The sequence below is a fragment of the Acanthochromis polyacanthus genome, chromosome 14 (genome assembly GCF_021347895.1).
Source record: "Acanthochromis polyacanthus isolate Apoly-LR-REF ecotype Palm Island chromosome 14, KAUST_Apoly_ChrSc, whole genome shotgun sequence".
Lineage (NCBI taxonomy): Eukaryota > Metazoa > Chordata > Actinopteri > Pomacentridae > Acanthochromis > Acanthochromis polyacanthus.
This window is the reverse complement of record NC_067126.1, coordinates 21859653-21878828: the sequence shown is the minus strand read 5'-3', so window position 1 is coordinate 21878828 and position 19176 is coordinate 21859653. Positions and strand designations below refer to the sequence as shown.

Genomic DNA, 19176 nt, shown 5'->3' with positions numbered 1-19176 from the left:
TTGCTTGTATGAGCAGTGGTTAATAAATGTTTTGTCCCGTTAAGGTTCAGCGGCCCGTATTCGGGCCGTTTTGAGATGTGCAGAAGCATTTTTCAAAAAAAACCGAAGCTGCAAACTCGATGATACAAACACTATACACCCATGGAAAGCTTAGATTCTCATGAATCCACCGGTATAAATCACGTTCAGATGTGATTACCACAGCGGGTAATATAAACACATTTGTCCAACAAACAACAAATCACGTAAACAGCACAACTCACCTTTGAAGGCTCATAACTGGTCACAGATGAAAATAATCCACAAGAAACAGCCATAATCCAATTTTGGGCATCCAGACAAAACAAGCCAGTAAAATATTTTGTCCAAAACATGTCTTGAAATCAGTAAATAATCCACAAATAGCTCGCGCACACGTCGCGCTGCGCTTTTCGTATTCACTGAATTTCTGTCCATATTTTTATGAACTGTCACTACCCGATCCGTCCCGGAAACCTGATTTGTACTGCGCATGTGCATGTGCAAATAGAATTTTTTGTCAATTACTTAATGATTCAAGAATTATAGGGTTAAGCTAGTAGTAGGAACCTTTAGTAGTGAAACTGGGCGCCATCCTCCTCACTCTACGGCGATCTGCTTCTGTCGGAGGAAGCACTCCATTAAACTGCGGTCAAGTGGGCGTTGCACGGCTATTCTGCGTAATACGGTAACGTTATCACAGGCGCTGAGCAGCCAGGCTGAGAGACGTCCGCTGCAAATAAATACATGCTGTTATTCTACAGTAAAATCAGGTGATATTGTGCATCGTGGTAGCTGGGATGACCCCTGACAAGGCCACAGTGAGAGATCTTTGTCACCGCCTCAGGATTTCCAGATATGGAAAGTCAAAATCAGTCATTATGGACATAGACGATAATTTCAGCATACTGTGACTTTATTTTTCTTGAAAATTCTACAGTAAAATCAGGTGATATTGTGCATGGTGGTAGCCGGGACGACCCCTGACAAGGCCACAGTGAGAGATCTTTGTCACCGCCTAAGGATTTGGAGATGTTGAAAGTCAAAATCTGAATAACAGCATGTATTTGCAGCGGACGTCTCTCAGCCCATAGAAATCATAGAAGCCTCGCGCCAGTGTCCAGCATAGGCTGGCGATGCGTCCCCGGCCGCCATCTTGGAACGGGAGTGAAGTTGTAAACAAACCACTTCTGGTACATGCAAGACCATTACACAGCCACAGTTTTCTGGTCATAACTTTCCTTGTAATGCATAGATTTCGACATGGTATGGCTCATTTGAAAGCTTACGAGGTTGTCTTTTGATTACACTCCCAAAGAGATGGTGTCAATCAGCTCAACAAGTTTGTGTAGATGCAGTTGGGTATTAGCTAGCAAAGAAACAAGAGGTTGTAAATGAGACATGTGAGCCACTTGGACTATTACAAAGTAACCTGGACTTAATTCTATACAGGTGGGAAAGGCATAATTACTCCTTCGTTTTAACATGATTTCCAAGCTGTTTCATGAGTGAAATATATGCTAGATTTAGATTCATTGTGATACAGTAAATGGCTGGCTTTGTGTTTGCAAAAATACCCCCCTACAGTGCAAGATGCCACACTTTTGTGCAGCATATGGATGCTCAAATGAACGTTCCTTCAAAACAAAAGCCTGTGGAATCACCTTTCACTCGTAAGAAATGACTTGAGGGACATATTTAGGATAATTGTTACTGTTTCACAGTTATCAGATTATTCCATAAATTGGACAAAATCAACATTACTTCCGATTACAGAAAATTCATGGAATCCTGCTGATCAGGACCCTCACTACTCTTTCCCTCCAGGCAACTTAAAATACTTAGGCATAAAAATTTCACCTAAATTATCTGAATTAACTCACTTAAATTTTGCCCCATTACTGGATAACATCACCAATGACCTACAGCGCTGGAACAATCTCCCTATATCTCTTATGGGACGAATAGCTACTATCAAAATGAAAATCCTACCAAAAGTAAATTACTTCTTTGCAATGATTCCATTCAAACCAACGTCCAACTGGTTCCAGTCGCTGGACTCGGCTATCACAAAATTTTACTGGAATAATAAAAAAAGCAAAAATCAGTCTATCTACTCTTCAGAAAAGTAAATCCGAAGGAGGTCTAGAAGCACCAAATTTTATGCATTATTATTTAGCTAACCAGCTACAATATCTTATTCTATGGACACAACCTACCGGAGCTGCCAACTGTTGGTTAGAATTAGAACAGAAGGATTGCAATAGCATCAGACTTTCAGACATACTCTTTATTACAACATCCATCAAACGACATAACTGTTCTAAAAACCCAATGATTTCCTCCACCTTGACCGCTTGGTGGAAGGCATTAGAAATTGCAAACTCTAAATCGGAGCCCTGTAAGTTTTCTCCCATTTGGTACAACCCTGATTTTCAAGTTAACAATCAGCCGCTCCATTTAGCTGTTTGGGAGCAGAATGGAATCACACATCTCCACCACCTCTTCTCAGATAATACGTTCATGTCATATACAAACTTGCTTCAAAAATACAAAATAAAAAACGGGAATTTTTTACATTATCTACAAGTTAAAAATATTATTAAGAAAAGAATCCCAACACTTCAAAGCACGCTCTGGCTGCCGGCATTAGCTGAAGCAATCATAAAGCTTTCTCCGACAACAACTAAAACCCTCTCTAAAATATATAAGTTACTCTTAAGCACTGATACAATACATTTACCCATCTCTAAATGGGAGTCAGACCTATCTATATCTCCGGAACCAGACTTCTGAACTCAAATTTGCAATAATGCATTTAAAATGACAAAACACACAAACTTACAACTCATCCAATACAAAATCCTCCATAGAACACATATTACTCAATATATGATGAACAAAATGGGATTCTCCGACTCCGACATCTGTCTCCAGTGCTCCCAGAACACTGCTGATACTTATTTTCATGCTCTATGGCTGTGCACCCCCGTAAAAAATTTCTGGACCAACGTCTCAGAAAAGCTTTCCGCAATCTTAAACTGCACGATTCCTCTATCTCCAAGTCTGTGTCTACTCGGCGACTTAACAACAACGGACCTACCACTCAAACAATCTCAATCCTTACTTGTAGCCCTCGCCATTGCCAAAAAAACAATCCTTGTTAACTGGAAAAATAAGCAATCTCTGAACATTAACCTCTGGTTGAACCTCCTAATAAATCACATTTCAATGGAGAAAATCTCTGCTTCAAATAAAATTCAGTTGTTAAATTTTATACAAACATGGTCACCGTATGTTAACTCCCTTAACTTAAACCTGGTAACCTGACTCTGCCTGTTAGCGAGAGCCACCACATCACCCCAATATATGTTGCTGCTTATGTATGTTGGCATTGTGTAACTAATGGACTACAATGGCGGACGTGGCTGTAAGAGGGGCTGGAGGAGGGGCTGCTGCTGCCAAAAGTAAATCTCGAATAAAACCAGAGATTTACTCAACTATTGATGGCAAGATTATTGTGGAGGACGAGTTTCTCAATTTTCTGGTCGTCAAAATGAAAACTTTGTGTCATGATGAAATTGTGCTGCTAGCAGTAAATCACTTTGCGTCTGAGTGGATTGAGAATTCTAGAAAGGTGCTTTTTGAACTCTGCTCGGGCTCATTGCGCTACGTTGCGCACAAAGGACAACAGAAAGACATCAACAATGTTAAAAGTTGTCTGAAATTACTGAATGAGGTTGGTGAAAATACCCCTCGGTTCGTGTCTTATCATCTTGACGACTTGCCCCCTGTAACTTTTAATAGCCTTGATGTGTCTAGCCTGCTTGGGAAGATAGGAGCGCTAAGTGCGGACATTTCGGCAATGAAACAAGCCGTGGGTCTGCAGACAAGTGTCTCAGAGGATCTCCGTGCAGTGACAGCGGACATCAACCATCGCCTTGGTGTGATTGAGCGACGTAGCGCTGGCGATGGATGTGTGCCGGGTTTGCAGACTCTGCCCCGAGACACGCCGGCTGTGGGGCAGTTTGGAGAGGGCGGATCGACCAGTGACGTGGCCGTCAGGGAGATGGAGAGCGCTGCCATGGAGGACGCTAGTACGGCAGGACAGGGATTCCCACTGTGGAGTACTGTTGCAAAACGAGGACGCCACGGACACAATGTACATGCACAGGTACGACCCAAACCGGGGCAAAGCTCTCGGGGAGGGAAAAAGATGACCGGTATTGTTGGAACTAATGCTGGGGGAAATATACCTGTTGTGAGGACTAAAGTGGTGAGCGTGTTTGCAACAAAGTTTTCACTTGATATGGATACAGATATACTGACAGATTACTTGAAAGACAAGCTCCGCCGTGACGTAACTTGTCAACGAATAGACACTGGTGCCAGTCGGTTTAGCTCCTTTAAAGTCACCGCTGAGTGTGAAGAGGTCAAGGAAATGTATGAACCAGAGTTGTGGCCTGAGGGGATATTTGTGCGACGCTTTTATGAGGCACGACAACATAGGGGAGCTGTTGTAGGGGCAGCGGTGAGTGAAGCCGGGTTGCGTGCTGGAGAGTAGCTAAAGTAAACACATGTAAGACTTATGAAACTTGTGTCATACAACTCGCGTGGCCTGCGTTTGGGGCAGACCGCAGGGGACAAGGTGCGACGCTATGTTGTTGATAAGCTACTGGAGAGTGCTGATATACTGTGCTTACAGGAGACACTGTTAGCTAAGCAAGACCTGGACAAGCTTAATGCTGTCCATGTTGACTTCCATGGGGCAGGGGAGTCTACAACGGACCTCAGTATGGGAATCGTGCGTGGCCGAATACCTGGGGGAGTGGCAATTATGTGGCACAAAAAATATGATCCCTGGATTAATGTGATTAGACTGGGGGTGGATTGGTGCATAGCAGTGGAAGTTGTATATAACAATCATGTTTTTATTATTTTAAATGTTTACACTCCATATGAATGTTATAGCAATGAGGATGAGTATCTTAGTAGGCTTGCTTTTGTAGGTTCATTTATTAGGGAAAATGCATGCACATGTATGTTTGTGGTTGGCGATATGAATGCTGATATCGCTGATAAGAAATCATTATTCGGTCGACATCTGCTTCAATTCTGTGAAACTAGCAAGTTAATTATCACTAGTAAAATATTGTTGCCATCTGAAAGCTACACATATATCAGTGAAGCATGGGATACAACATCATGGCTGGATCATTGTATAAGTACAACAGATGCCCATGACTGTGTAGAGAAAGCTGAGATATTATATGAACTTAGTACAAGTGATCATATACCTGTTTGTTTTACGATGAATGTTGAAAGTGTACCTGAGCTGACCACAGATGTAAACCATAGATATAGTGGTAAATTAGACTGGTCAAGGCTTACAGAAGGTGACCTGGGCCTCTACAATGCTCTTTCTGAAGAGGAACTGAGTGATATTGAAATACCCTTTGAAGCTATTTCATGCCGTAATATAAGGTGTAAAAATCAGAATCATAGTAGTGACCTCTGTAAAATGTATGATAAAATGATCAATAGTTTAAATAATGCTAGCAAACCTCTCTGTAAAAAGAGGGCTAAGCTAAATAATTTGCGACCAGGATGGAATGAATATGTGTCGGAATTGCATGGACAGGCAAGAGAAGCCTTTAAGAATTGGATTATTGCTGGAAAAGCTAGGCATGGTCCAGAATTTGAGCTTAAGAAACAGGCTAATGCTAGATTTAAATATGCTGTGCGCTTTATTAAAAGAAATGAGCAGGAAATGAGAGCAAACGCAATGGCTAAAAACCTACAATATAATAACATAAATGATTTCTGGAAGGAAGTGAAGGTAATCAGTAACAGTAAAATGCCATTGCCAGCTAGTATTGATGGGACTAGTGGATCTGGAAACATTGTGGAATTGTGGAGAAAACTTTATAGTGATATTTTTAATTGTGGTATAAGTGATGAATTTAATGTTGGTATTGTTCCTGATGATGTGAATGCAGTGATTAGACCTAATCAAGTGTTTTGTGCTATTGAGAAATTGGCCCTGAATAAAGCTTGTGGCCTTGATCAAATAACAGCGGAGCATCTTAAATATGCTAGTCACAGACTTTTTGTTTTGGTTGCAATGTGTTTTTCTGGATGTTTACTGCATGGTATATTACCTGATTCGATGCTGGCTGTTTTATTAGTCCCTGTAATTAAGGATAAGACTGCTAGAATATCTAGCATGGAAAATTATAGACCTGTTGCGCTAGCTAGTCTGTTTTCCAAAGTTTTGGAATTGATCCTGTTGGAAAGACTTCAACAATATATTGTGACCTCGGATCATCAATTTGGGTTTAAAAGTAAGCATGGTACAGACCTATGCATTTATGCGCTGAAGGAAATGGTCAGTACATATAGAATGCACAATTCCACGATGTTCATCTGCTTTCTGGATGCTTCCAAGGCTTTTGACCGTATTAATCATGGCAAATTGTTTTTAAAGTTACAAGAGCGTGGGGTTCCCCTATATATAATAAGGATCTTGTTCTTTTGGTATTCACATCAGAAAATGCAGGTGCGGTGGGGTAACTGTGTATCTGCACCCTTCCAAGTGACAAATGGGGTTAGACAAGGTGGAATTTTGTCACCAGCCTTGTTTAATTTGTATATGGATGGGTTGTCTCAGAGCTTAAAAACTTGTAAGACTGGATGCGTCATAGGAGAAAGTCTGATTAACCATCTACTTTATGCTGATGACCTCGTTGTATTGTCCCCTTATAGCGTTGGTCTGCAGCAATTATTAAGAATATGCTCGAAGTATGGTGAGGAATATAATATAAAGTTTAATGAAAAGAAGAGTGTTGTGATGTTTGTTAAAGCAAAACAAGACCAGAGGTTACATTTTCCTTTGTTTTATTTGGGCAGCCAAGCGCTTAGTGTTGTGCACAAGGTCAGGTACCTGGGTCACATTATCAGGGACGATTTATGTGATGATGATGATATTCAGCGTCAGTGCTGCAAACTATATGCGCAGGCCAACATGTTGTGTCGGAAATTTGGCAGTTGCTCTGAGAATGTTAAAGTTGCTCTCTTTAAAGCATATTGTACGCCACTTTATACTGCCTACCTTTGGTGTAGCTATAGCAGGGCAAAGCTAAGGAGGCTTCAGGTGGCTTATAATGATGCTTTCAGGATCCTGTTGAGACTTCCCAGGTGGACCAGTGCTAGCCAGATATTTGTGAATCGAAATGTTCTCACTATGCATGCTGTGATTAGGAAAGTTATGTATAATTTTATTTGTCGTTTGAATGTGTCACAAAATGAGCTTATTTTGTCTTTAATTGAGCCTATAAGGAGTAGCACAAGGTATACATCCAGTTTGTGGAAACATTGGATGAAGTGTTTGTATGTTTTTTAGTGTTGTAATGTTTTCTGTGTTTTTTTTTTTGTTTTTTTTTATGGACCAATGGAGTCTGAAATAAAGTTTATAATAATAATGATTGTCTTCAGTTAGGAACCCAGTCGCTGTCAGCAGGACCGAGCGGGCCGTATTGACGACAACTTACAGTCAACAACTCCCCAGGATCCTCTGTCTATATGCATGAATGGCTAGCTTGGTGTCACTGCATGCGTGGCTAATCTTCCAGGTGCTGCCCCCTGTGGCTCGACGTGGTTGGCCTTGTTCCCCGGGCGGGCGCCGGGTCGGCGCGGGGGCCGGGGGTTGTGGGGGGCTGGTGGCATCGTGCGGGGTGGCTGCTTCCGTGGGGGGGCCTGGTGGGCGGTTCGGCTCGGTCGGGCGCCTGGTTTGGGCGTCCGCCGGGTCGCCATTTGCGACTAAAAATGTCGTGGATGGCGGCCCGGCGGTCGTCTGGGTCTGGCGCTCGGTCGGGCTGGGCCACCTGTCGTGTTTTCTTCGTGGGGGTGGCCGCTTTGTGTGGTGTCGTTGGCTTCCCGTGGTTCCTGGCGCTCGCGGCGGCCTGGCGGCCGTCTGGATCGGGCACTGCCCCCCGGGTCTCTGCTGGGTCGCGCTGCATCTCGGCCATCTCCCGGCGCTCGCGGAGGGTGCTGTGCGGGGGTGTTGCCCGGGGGCTCGGGGCGGCACTGTTCTGGCATGGCCTGTTGCTCTTCGGCTAGTGGTTGCGGTTCCGGCCTGGTGGGTCTCTGGGTGCCCCGTGGTACCCTCTCCTCTCCTTGCCTTCTTTCCCCCCTCGCCTCCCTCCTCCCGTCTTTCTCCGCCTCCTTGTCCTCTCTCCCTCGCCCCCTCCCTCCTCCCTCCCCTCGTCCTCATGCTCTGCTGCCTGTCTTCTCCTTTCTTGTCGTCTCCTCCTCCCCCTCCTTCTCCTGCCTTCTTCAGCGGGTGTGGGATGGGGTGGGGGGGCTTGGGGGCTGAGGGGGAGGAGGATAGGGGGAGGGGGACCGGGTGCGGTGCGTGGGGGTGTTCTGGCCTAGCCCGCGCCGTCATGGGGGAAGTGGGGCTGTGGGCCGGTGGGGCGGCGTGGGGGTCTGCTATGGCCCGTTCTGCTGCGCGGGCCTTGGGGCTCTGGCTGTGTCGGGGGGGGGGTCGCTCCGGGCTCCTGGGCTGAGTCTCCGCTTGGTGGCTCCTGCGGGGGGGCTGTGTGGACCTCCTTGGGCTGGAGGAGACAGCGCCCTCCTTTTGGTGGAGGTTTTCATGCATGCCAGACTCACCACACCGGCACTTACCAAAACACAATAGAGTTTGTTCCTTCGGTAGCTGAGTCAGTGGAGGCTGCTGGGTTAGTGTCTGTGGATCTCACTCTGCTTTATCTATCGTTCTTGTGGTCTCCTGACATCTTCATGATTGATCCAGTTGGGATTTTGTCATATTTAGTGTTTGTGAAGGGTCTTAGATTTGTAACTGGTTTTAAGGTGTGAATTAAAGAGCACAAACAAATAAAATGCACCTTTTCTCTTAGAACACTGTCTATGCCTCACCTTTCTGTCTGTCCTGTGTTTGTTTTATGTTTCACTTGGGTGTGCACAGCCCTCAGTGGCATAATGTAGGAAACAGCTTGAAATAAACATGATAGGTTAATTTGCCATGAGGACAGGTGATGGTCACAGTCACAAAGAAGAAAAAAAAAATTGCACATGAAGCTTAAGCAATGACACCATGGTTGGTTGGTGTCATTTTTGAGCGGACTTGCAGACAAAAAAAAGAAAAAAGAAAAAAAAAGATAATTGTTACTAACTTAGTGGATTTGTACTTGTATAATGCAAGTTATTTTGACCCTGACATTTTATAAATGTTTCTACCATTTGTTTACATAATAATCATTGAATATTTCTTTTTCACATTTCTTTTAACATGTTACTGTTATTTAGGTTTTCATAATGGCAATCAAGCATAGGCTACATGAATTACCCCAACAATATTATAATTTAGCTCAGTATTTTTGTCCTTACCATTAATGTTAAAGGGTGTAAAATGTTGTCAACATTTCAGGAGTGAGGATTTTGACAGGACAGGGCAGACTTTGAGGCTTAAGCGCACCTGTTAATAAAAGAAACCTTGATGTCATGTTACTGAATGTGGTTATTTAAAAATGTATAATAAAATATATGTAGGGGAGAACAGGTAAGATGAACAAACCATCCCCTTGATCTTTAAAACTATAGACATGAGTTGTCGCGAGACCCTAAAATAAGAACACAAACATCATTTCCAACTGGCTGTGGAATTCTTTGACTTTTGTGGTATAATTATTTTTATGCTAAAGCAAATGGACCCAGGTCTAAACTTATACATTATGCATGTTAGTGACATTCAATGTATAGAACTATGTGAATCATTTAGCAAAAGATCATTCTGAATCATTAAATTAATTAGGTTTTATCAAAACGATGGCCATGGGGCAAGATGAACCAAAAGCCTTGGGGTAAATTGAACCAATATGAATCACAATTCATATAATGTACATACATTATTTGTTCAGTTTAAGTTTAAAATATCTATTGGGTCAACTTACCCCTTTATATTTAATATATGTATTAATTAGAAATATAAAATATCAAACTATTAAATGCTTAACATAAACACTGACGATTTAATTTCACTGTGTGTATGTGTGCAGCTATGGCAGGTAATGCTATACTATCTACTTTTTTAATTTAATATGAAAGTCCATGGTCATAATTATCCGTAAATATGCAATACATAACTACATCTCAGGCGTTTATAACAAATCAAAACGTTTAAAAATTGGTTGAAAATTGAGCAAGCTATGGTTAATTAAATAGTACATGCTCCATAGGCATTAATGTTATCAGTGAGTCAGCAGCCCCTAGGTAAGATGGCCGCCGCGTTGCGACGTCAGCCCTCTTTGGCTCACAGCGTCTGTAAGCTATCTAGCCTTTCTATGTATATCTATGGTAATGACATGAACAAAAGGAATACTACCGATCTTTTGCTCTCAAAATGGAGGCTGAACTCTAACCTTTTGATTGACACCTCACTCAACCAATCACGTAACTTTGGTCGGCCTTCCAGGCATAAACAGCCAACCGTTGACGAAAGTGACAAATCTGGACCGACCCCATTTCCTTGGTTACGGCTGAGCAAATCACGTTTGAGGAAACTTTTGACTGACAGGTCTTGTAGCCAATGAGCTGCTGAATATAGGGCTATTCACCTTATTCAGCTCCACCCGTTTTCCAACGGGCGGGACTTCCTGTTTTGAGTAGCACTTCCGGTAACTCGGTCATGGCGGTGTTTACAACTGAGAAATTGATGTGGGAAGAAACGAAAACCTCTTTAAAAAACAGAAATGGATCAAGTCTGCCGCATCCGTGACTTATTACAGAGTGGGAGGATGACATGAAAAAGTGGCCACAAGTCATGTATGGTGATATTTTTAAGTATTTCGTGTTGTCTTTTTGCGTTTATCGCTTGGCTATGAGGAATTATAAGAGCACTGAAGCCTATCAATATTTGCACAGTGGTAAAGTCGGCGCTGTTCTGTTACATCAAGAACGGGAATATACGTTTCTTAAAGCTAATGTCAGCCCGAGTCAGGCTAGTACCTCCTCACACATGGCGTGGGTGTTGGTGACAGCTGATGAAGCGGTGGAGACCATAGGATGCTACTGTATCGCTGGGTTGGGACGGTCCTGCAGACACGCTGCTGCGATATTATGGAAGGTATGTTGATTTGAATAAAACTTTATTTGATTCATGTATATATGATGTGGTTGTGCAAACGGAGGTTGTTATTGTCATATCTGAAACAGCTCCTGCGGTTTACTGTGTTATTAGCCCTGTCACAAGCTAATGCTAATTCCCTGGAGCAACAAAAAACTGATTCTGACCAAACCGCAGTCATAACAACGTTTAAAAATAGCAGAGAGTATATTTTTACCTCACTGATGGCACAGCTAGGTCTTTAGTGGAAACTGAACTTTGGTAGAATCGCTGTAGCTGCGCTGACAGTGACCGATGCAAGCTGTGTGTTTACATAGCCATGAGCTGGTCCGCAGCATTCAGATCTAACCTTTCCGTGCTCTAAACAATTCTGAGAGAGAAAGCTTCATTTTTCCCCAGTTGTTGTGGCACCCACGGACAGCGCAATTGATGCCACACATGTTAAAATCGCTTAAAAGAACAGTTAAAAGTAGCTACAGTAGCGAGAGGACTCGATGTTGTTGTAGTGCGAAGACGGTCAACCGGAAGTCGATCTCAAAAATGGCGCCGCCCTGCCTCACTTCCTGAATAAGGTGAATAAAAAGACAAAGGATCTTTCAGCAGAGCTGTGTGAAAATTGTCTGCTTCTCTCCTCTGCGCTCCAGCTGCGTCTGTGTGTCTCTGTTAATTGTCCACACTGTAGTTGTTCTTGAGTGTTTTTTTGAGTTGTTTTTGAGTTTTTGCAGTGAAAATAATGTCCAAACGGACTGAAAAACGAACATATACCATTGTGCCAAGGCTGTGCCAGGGTGTGCAAAGGGTGTCAAAAATGGACAATGCCTGGGCATAGCCCTACAAAAACGTGTGAAACACTCATTTCTTGTAGTATTGCTATGAAATTTTGACCTGAACTAGGTAAGACCCCAGGCTGTTGCCCAATTGTGTTTTCAAGCTCTCACAGTGCTGCCACACTTATTTTCAGGTATTTTATTAGGGAAATAATTTAGGCGGGAAAAAAAAAATTCATCCTAATTCAGTGTGTTCCAACATAAAATACTCTGTGCCAGTAGCACTTAGAATAATTCTGACTGCACTGGGTGAAAATTCAGGTTGTCAGCTTTCAAATAAGATCAGAACCATGCATGTACTCCAAACAGTTCAAGAACAGCATTCAATTTACTTTGGGTACATCTTCAGTAGAAATTTCAGGCGGAATCGACTGTACCTCATAGGGATAACTACCATCAGTGTTTTTGTATATTTCTTCATTTGGGAACTGGATGTCAGTGAAATCAGACTTTATGATGTCTAATTATACTAATTACCATAATTTAATTTCAGAAAGTTTACGAGTATTAAGACTTCCAGATCCAGATCAGCAGGTACTCAAATGTATATAATCCAGACCTGGAATCACTCATCCCTGTACAAGTCATCAAACATTCATGCAAGTTAATCAACATGACCTAAAAACATTCCATAAGAAACTATGAGTGAATATGTTTTCCTCCACTCTGACTCATACCCATCCTGACAGACTCTGGGGTTGCAGACCCCTTGTTGATCAGAGCTGTTGAGGAGCAAGCTGGGAAGAGCTTGCAGAACAGACACCCACTGTGCATTAATGTGTGCATCCTGTTGAGAAGGCAGGTCACCCTGGAGACCAGATGTTGGTAAATTCACAGGTCGGAGTAGGAAAGATGTGTAATTGTCCTGGTAGCCCCTATTTTTGTGGATTGTGTCACAAACAACAGTGTTGAAATCTGCTTTTCTACTGGTATAGTGCATGACTGCATCCTTATCCTCCTGCTAAAAGAAAGTTCTTGGCCCTGACCTTTCAGAACAGATGGTAATGCTATTTTCAGTTTTAATGTTAAGGTTTTAATCAGTGCAGTCAGTTCTGAAATAGTTTGGATGAGTGGTTGGTCTGTGACATCAAGAAAATTGCAATCAACAATACTATCTATCCATCCATCCGTCCATCCATTCTTTATCCTCACTAGGGTCGCGGGGGATGCTGGAGCCTATCTCAGCTGACTCGGGCGAAGGCAGGGGACACCCTGGACAGGTCGCCAGTCTGTCGCAATGCTACACATACAGACAAACAATCACACTCCCATTCACACCTACAGACAATTTAGAATAATCATTTAAAGGGATAGTTTGGGATTTTTGACATGAATATGTATGGCATCCCCGTCAGCAGTGCTGTGCATTCACACAGACTTTAACCTCAGCATATTTTTGGACAGTGGGAGGAACCCGGAGTGACCAAAGAAAACCCATGCATGCACAGGGAGAACATGGAAAATCCATGCAGAAAGATGCCAGGCTGGAATTTGAACCAGGGATCTTCTTGCTGCAAGGCAGAAGTGCGAACCACAACATCACTGTGCAGCCCCTTAGCAATATTAGAGGATCTTAAATAACGTTTGTTGTAGTTTTTGTCAAAATGGTAGTAAAAGAGCAAAATGTATGGAGGAAAAAATCAAGATCTGTGTATGTGCCTAATATTACTTTGTAGTTAAATACTGATGCATTCAAAATGTGAAACATGTTCAGTCACTGTCAGTGTCTCCTTGGAACATAATTTACTGGTGCCATCCAGAGGTCATTCATTGGCATTGACCAACATGTGAAATTCCAAAAATGCGTCCATCCATCCATGCATCCATGCATCCATGCATCCATCCATCCATCCATCCATCCATCCATTTTCTATACACTGCTTTATCCGCTGTAGGGTCTTGGGGTGACTGAGTTTCTTTGTGGGGTATTATTTTTTGGCATCAGGTTTATTAGAACAGTGGTTCTCAACCCTTTCCTCAGGACCCCATGTCCTGCATGTTTAAGATGCTTCCCTGCTCCAACACACCTGATTCAAATGATCAGCTCGTCAGCAAGCCTCTGCAGAAGCCTGATGATGAGCTGATCATTTGAATCAGGTGTGTTGGAGCAGGAAGCATCTAAAACATGCAGGACATGGGGTCCTGAGGAACAGGGTTGAGAACCATTGTATTAGAATACCATTTCATTTTGTTAAATAAATTCAAGACATGATTTAAGTTCAATGTTTTATTGAGATTCTTCAAATTGAATAATAAAATTCAAATATAAATAAATGAAAATCAATTTCTAGTATCGCAAATTTCTGACAAATGTGAATAAAAGTGTGTAAAGCTCCTGCATCAGATTATGTTTAAATTATACACAATAAAAATCATGTTAGACTTCTGAATTATTGTTGCTTATTAATTTTACTTTTATTTAATCATAATTCACAAGCACAGTTGCACCAGCCAACTTCTTAATGAATTAAATAGCACATCGTGTGACAAACAAAAACAAGTTTTGAATGTTTTCTTTCTTTCTGTGCTAGTGGCAAGCAGCACATCTTCACAGGTATTTGTTATAGAGCTCTGAATAATGTAGAGGCTATTTGGCTCAAAATGTTCACCAGCACAGCTCTTCTATATTGTAGTAATAAATATGGAAAAAAATACAGAATTCTGGCTGGTTTTACTTTTCGTCCTAAGCTTTTCTCACATTCTGTCCAACTTAAATAATTCCTTAGATGATCTCTTCAACTTCTTTCTTGTTATCACGAGCCCATACACAACACCTATGATCCCAAGGAGACTTGCAAGGAGAAATCCAAACAGGACATAAAGTGACACTTCAGCATCACCAGCTGAAAGCTGCCGACCCAAGAAGTCCACTTTGGCCACAGTATCCTCTGCTGTAGTTGCAGTCGAGGGCGGTGTGGTTGTATCTGTAGGTGTAGCTGAGGGTGTAGCTGTTGTGAGAGTGGGACAAGAAGCAAGTAAAATGTCATCATTGGCTAATGTTTGGTGAACATTTACCACATAGACTCCAGGCTCTGTTCAAAATGGATATACGTTCTGCACTCTGCACTGCCCAGAATTCAAACCTAGAGGAAGTTCCATCCATTATCTTTACATTCTATACAACCTCTGTAGGGTCTGGAGCATATCACAGTTGACTCAAGATGAAGACAGAGGACACCCTTGACAGGCTGCCAGTCTGTCACAGAGCTACAACTAAAATTAAAATTTACACCTACAGACAATTTAGAATCACCAATTAACCCTCAACCGATGTTTTTGGACTGTGGGAGGAAGCCGGAGAACCCAGAGAGAACCCATGCAGGCACAAGGAGAGCATACAAACTCCAGGCCCATTCTGGGATGCAAACCAGGGATCTTCTGGCTGTGAGGTGACTGTGCTAACCACCGAGCACCTCCACAAGAAATTTTACATCCTCAATATTACAGTTATTGCATACGTTTTAAATATGTACTCTTATTATGTTACCTTCACCTTCAGGGTTCATACACTCATGGGGTCCGAGGGCCGGATCTTTGAAGCCATTGCAGTTGATGAGGGTGTTATAGAAAGATGCTGACTTTTTAGGGATGCGAGGCAGAGCAGGGTCTGACCGGTTCACAAAGAAAAGTCCAAATCTCTCTGCATAGCCAGAAGCCCACTCAAAGTTGTCCATTAACGACCAGGCTGTGTAGCCTCTCAGATCAACTCCATCCAGAATACGGGCTGAAACAACAAGAGTACATTGAACATGCAAGTATGTGTAGCAGTATAAGTAAAAAAATTTGGATAATTATTTGTTGTTGGTCTTTCTGTTATACAAACTTCCATTTTAAATACAAGGAATGGAGAGAATCTAAGCAATAAACTACTCCCTGTTTCATATTGACTGTTTTACCTTTAAGGCCAGCATTAATGTAGTTCTCGTAGAAGTATATTCTGTGGACGTCATTCAAGTCCACTGCTCCTTTTTCTGAGACTCCATTCTCTGTGACATAGACGGGTGGGTTTCCATACTCATCCTTAATAAACTTGAGGATTCTCCTAAATGCAAATGGAGTGATATGCAGCCAGGAGGAGCCGGATTGAATCCAGCTTCGGTCGTGTATGAATGCAACACCCCTGAATGTTGGATTGGAGATCACAGCTCAGGATCATTTCTATGTAAATATGATCTTACTAAAACAGGCAGACAAACACTATGACACACTTATTTAATTCCCTTCTGCATCACTAATATTCTGCTCGGGTATTATGAGGTACAAAAAAGCAAAAGTTACCTGAGAGTGACTTTATAATTCCAACTTACCTGTCAGCATCATAACTTTCGTCATGTCCAAAATCAACAGGGAATACAATAACACCAGTGTAAAAGTTTAAGCCAAAGAAGTCATGAGTCCCATTGATCCTTTGGACTTCCTCAGGGGTAAACTCTGGGAGCCTATATTTTTTATAAAGAAAAGGGAGAAGAAAACTTTTTCAAACCTTATCCAGGATTTCTCACATGCATTACTCTTAGTCTTCAGGACAAAAAAGAATATTTATCTAAAGAAAAAAATCTAAAATCTATCATATTCAAATATCTTCTCTTTACTTAACCAGACTATAAACAGATGAAAGCATGCATATTAATTGAGGCTTCAACCCTACGTCTAGCAAATGTCTTGGTATCCCTAACAATGTGGATCAATCAAATTGATGTCTCTGCATTGATGGTATCAACTAGTCTTCATTTACCGTGACTGAGGGAGACCTGCAGCGAGGCTTCTTTCACGAACAACTTTTTTCATTGTTTCAGGATAATCGCCTCTGAAGATGGGATGGGCAAACCAGCCAATAAAGAACTGCAGAAAAAAATATCATGTGATGAGTTGAGACGAATTCTCCAGACAGCAGTTGACATCCTGATTCTTTAAACCACCTGGTAAACAATAAAAGTGAAAGAACACAAAAAGTGGCAGACAGATTTCTGGTGTTGACAATTGTTTTATTACCTGCATGTAGCGCCTGGTTGCATCCAAATCTTCCTGCTTATTTGGGTTTCTTGGCTCTGCCCATTCAGAATTGATGGTAATGGAGATGATACCACCTTGTGTCGCTCGATACTTGTCATTGTAGAGATGCCAGGCCTCAGCATGGGATTTGATTAGGTTGTGAGCTGCAATGTAGTGCTTACCCTGAACACCTGAAACATTTGAGATTAGGACAGACCACATTTAACTTATATTTGCGTTGTTTCAGTTGTGATATGAAAGTTAAAACTTGTTCTTTCATACACCGTGCATTAAGTAACAACGAGTAAAACACAAATTACAGCAATTACTCTTATTTCTGTGATAAATTTCCAGTATGCACTATTCAGCAATAACATATATGACTTTAAAAGGGTACCTTAATTTTTTTTAATGTAAATTTACACAATAACCTTTAAAATCGTTTCATCACTTAAAATGAATTGTATGCTCTTGCTCGTGATGGCATTTTTCTGATTGAACTATTTTGAAAACTTTGGTCAGATAAACATAAAATGTTGTACAGCCATTCATGATTTGACCTTTACTTTGGTGACAATCATAAGTCCCTGATGATGGCACTTTTTTAAACTAGTGTCATTTTCAGGCCTAACAGAGCAGCTGGCATGACTAGGAGCTATTAGTCGTTAGGTAGTTGTGGTTGTTTACTTGTATGAAGTTACACTGGATTTGTGTACGAAACAAAATGAATACATATATATTTGTACAGTTTTTCTTCACAGTTAGTGATTAAAATTGGTCAAAACAGAGAGCATTTAAAGAACAGAAAAATTGTTTGCCTACCTGGAGCAAAGTTACCATATCCATAGCCAAGGTTGGCTACAATCCAGGCTTCATTGAGGGTGATCCAAAATTTTACTTTACTTCCAAGTCGGCTGAATAAAACATCTGCATATTCTCTGAATCTTTGGACAATGGTTTCATTCTCCCAGCCTCCTACTTTCTGAAGCTCTAATGGAAGATCCCAGTGGTACAGTGTCAGCTGACAAAAGAACAAGAGAAAAATGCATATTAAATTCATAAGTTTGACACACTTTTAACAAATGATGCAGACTGTACATTGCTAAGGCAGTCAGTACTGTAGGATACTGCTACTACCACAAGTTGCCCTCAGGCCTACAAATTTGTGTAGCTGAAGATGGCCTACAGTCTTGACCTAATCTCTCTCTCTCTGCTTCTGGTTTTACCGAAGAATGTACCAGCTAATTTGAGCTTTGATGATAACATGCCTGATCAAAATGTGTCGATTGCCCATTCTGATCATGCATGTTTTGAATGTTCACTGCATTAGTTGAATTCATACTAACAACACTGTTTACCTGGGGCTGAATATTTGCAGCTTCCAAAGCATCCAGCAATCTGAGGTAGTAGTTGAGTCCAGCTTCATTAATGTTCTTATTAGTGCCGTCAGGAAGCACTCTGGGCCAGGATACAGAGAAGCGATAGTGGGTCACTTTCAACTTCTTCAGCACCTCGATATCTTCATCAAGCTTGTTGTAACTATCACAAGCAACATCGCCATTATCATCATCAGCCACTCTCCCAGGAGTGTGGGAAAACTCATCCCAGATACTAAATCCTTTTCCATCGGCTCTCCAACCACCTTCAATCTTAAATGAAAGAAAAGCGTCATTAAAAAAGCAGCCATGGTCAACATCCTCTGCATCCCAACCCAACTCTCTTCCACTCCAATGTGCCATAACAATCTGAAGTTCTTTCTGTCACTGTTGAAACGGATTTGGGATGGTATTGCCTACCTGATAAGCAGAGCTGGAAGTGCTCCACCAAAAATCTTCCGGAAAATCTCCATAAAGTATTTTGTCATCATCTGTTGCCAGGAAACCATTGTCCTTTATGACCTGGTAATAATAGTGAGCCGAGCGCTTGGGTGTCCTTGGCCGGTTTGGGTTATTGAAGTCAACATGGTGCAATCCAAACAAAAAGTTGTATCCATTCATCCACTCAAAAGAATCCATGAGAGATGTTGCCATGTATCCTTTCACGTTTACACCATCAAGGTTTTGAGCTGCATAATATAGGAGAGAAATAACCACATTAGCAAAAATAATGAACATCTGTAGATATATAGCCTGTACTAGCATGTGAAAATATATGATTACACACATACTGTAATGAGTAAGAGTAAAGAGTAAAGAC

At 41.8% G+C, this 19176-nt stretch overlaps 1 protein-coding gene across 1 annotated transcript; it reads right to left on the bottom strand.

The window, feature by feature from the left end:
* Window positions 1–3916: 3916 nt before the first annotated feature.
* On the bottom strand, window positions 3917–18719 carry LOC110972385 (lactase/phlorizin hydrolase-like). Its single transcript, XM_051959431.1, has 3 exons — window positions 18339–18719; window positions 17803–18001; window positions 3917–4215 (listed from the first exon to the last, which is right to left on the bottom strand). The coding sequence occupies exons 1-3, from the start codon at window positions 18717–18719 to the stop codon at window positions 3917–3919; spliced, it is 879 nt and encodes a 292-aa protein (XP_051815391.1).
* Between the last annotated feature and the right edge of the window lie 457 nt (window positions 18720–19176).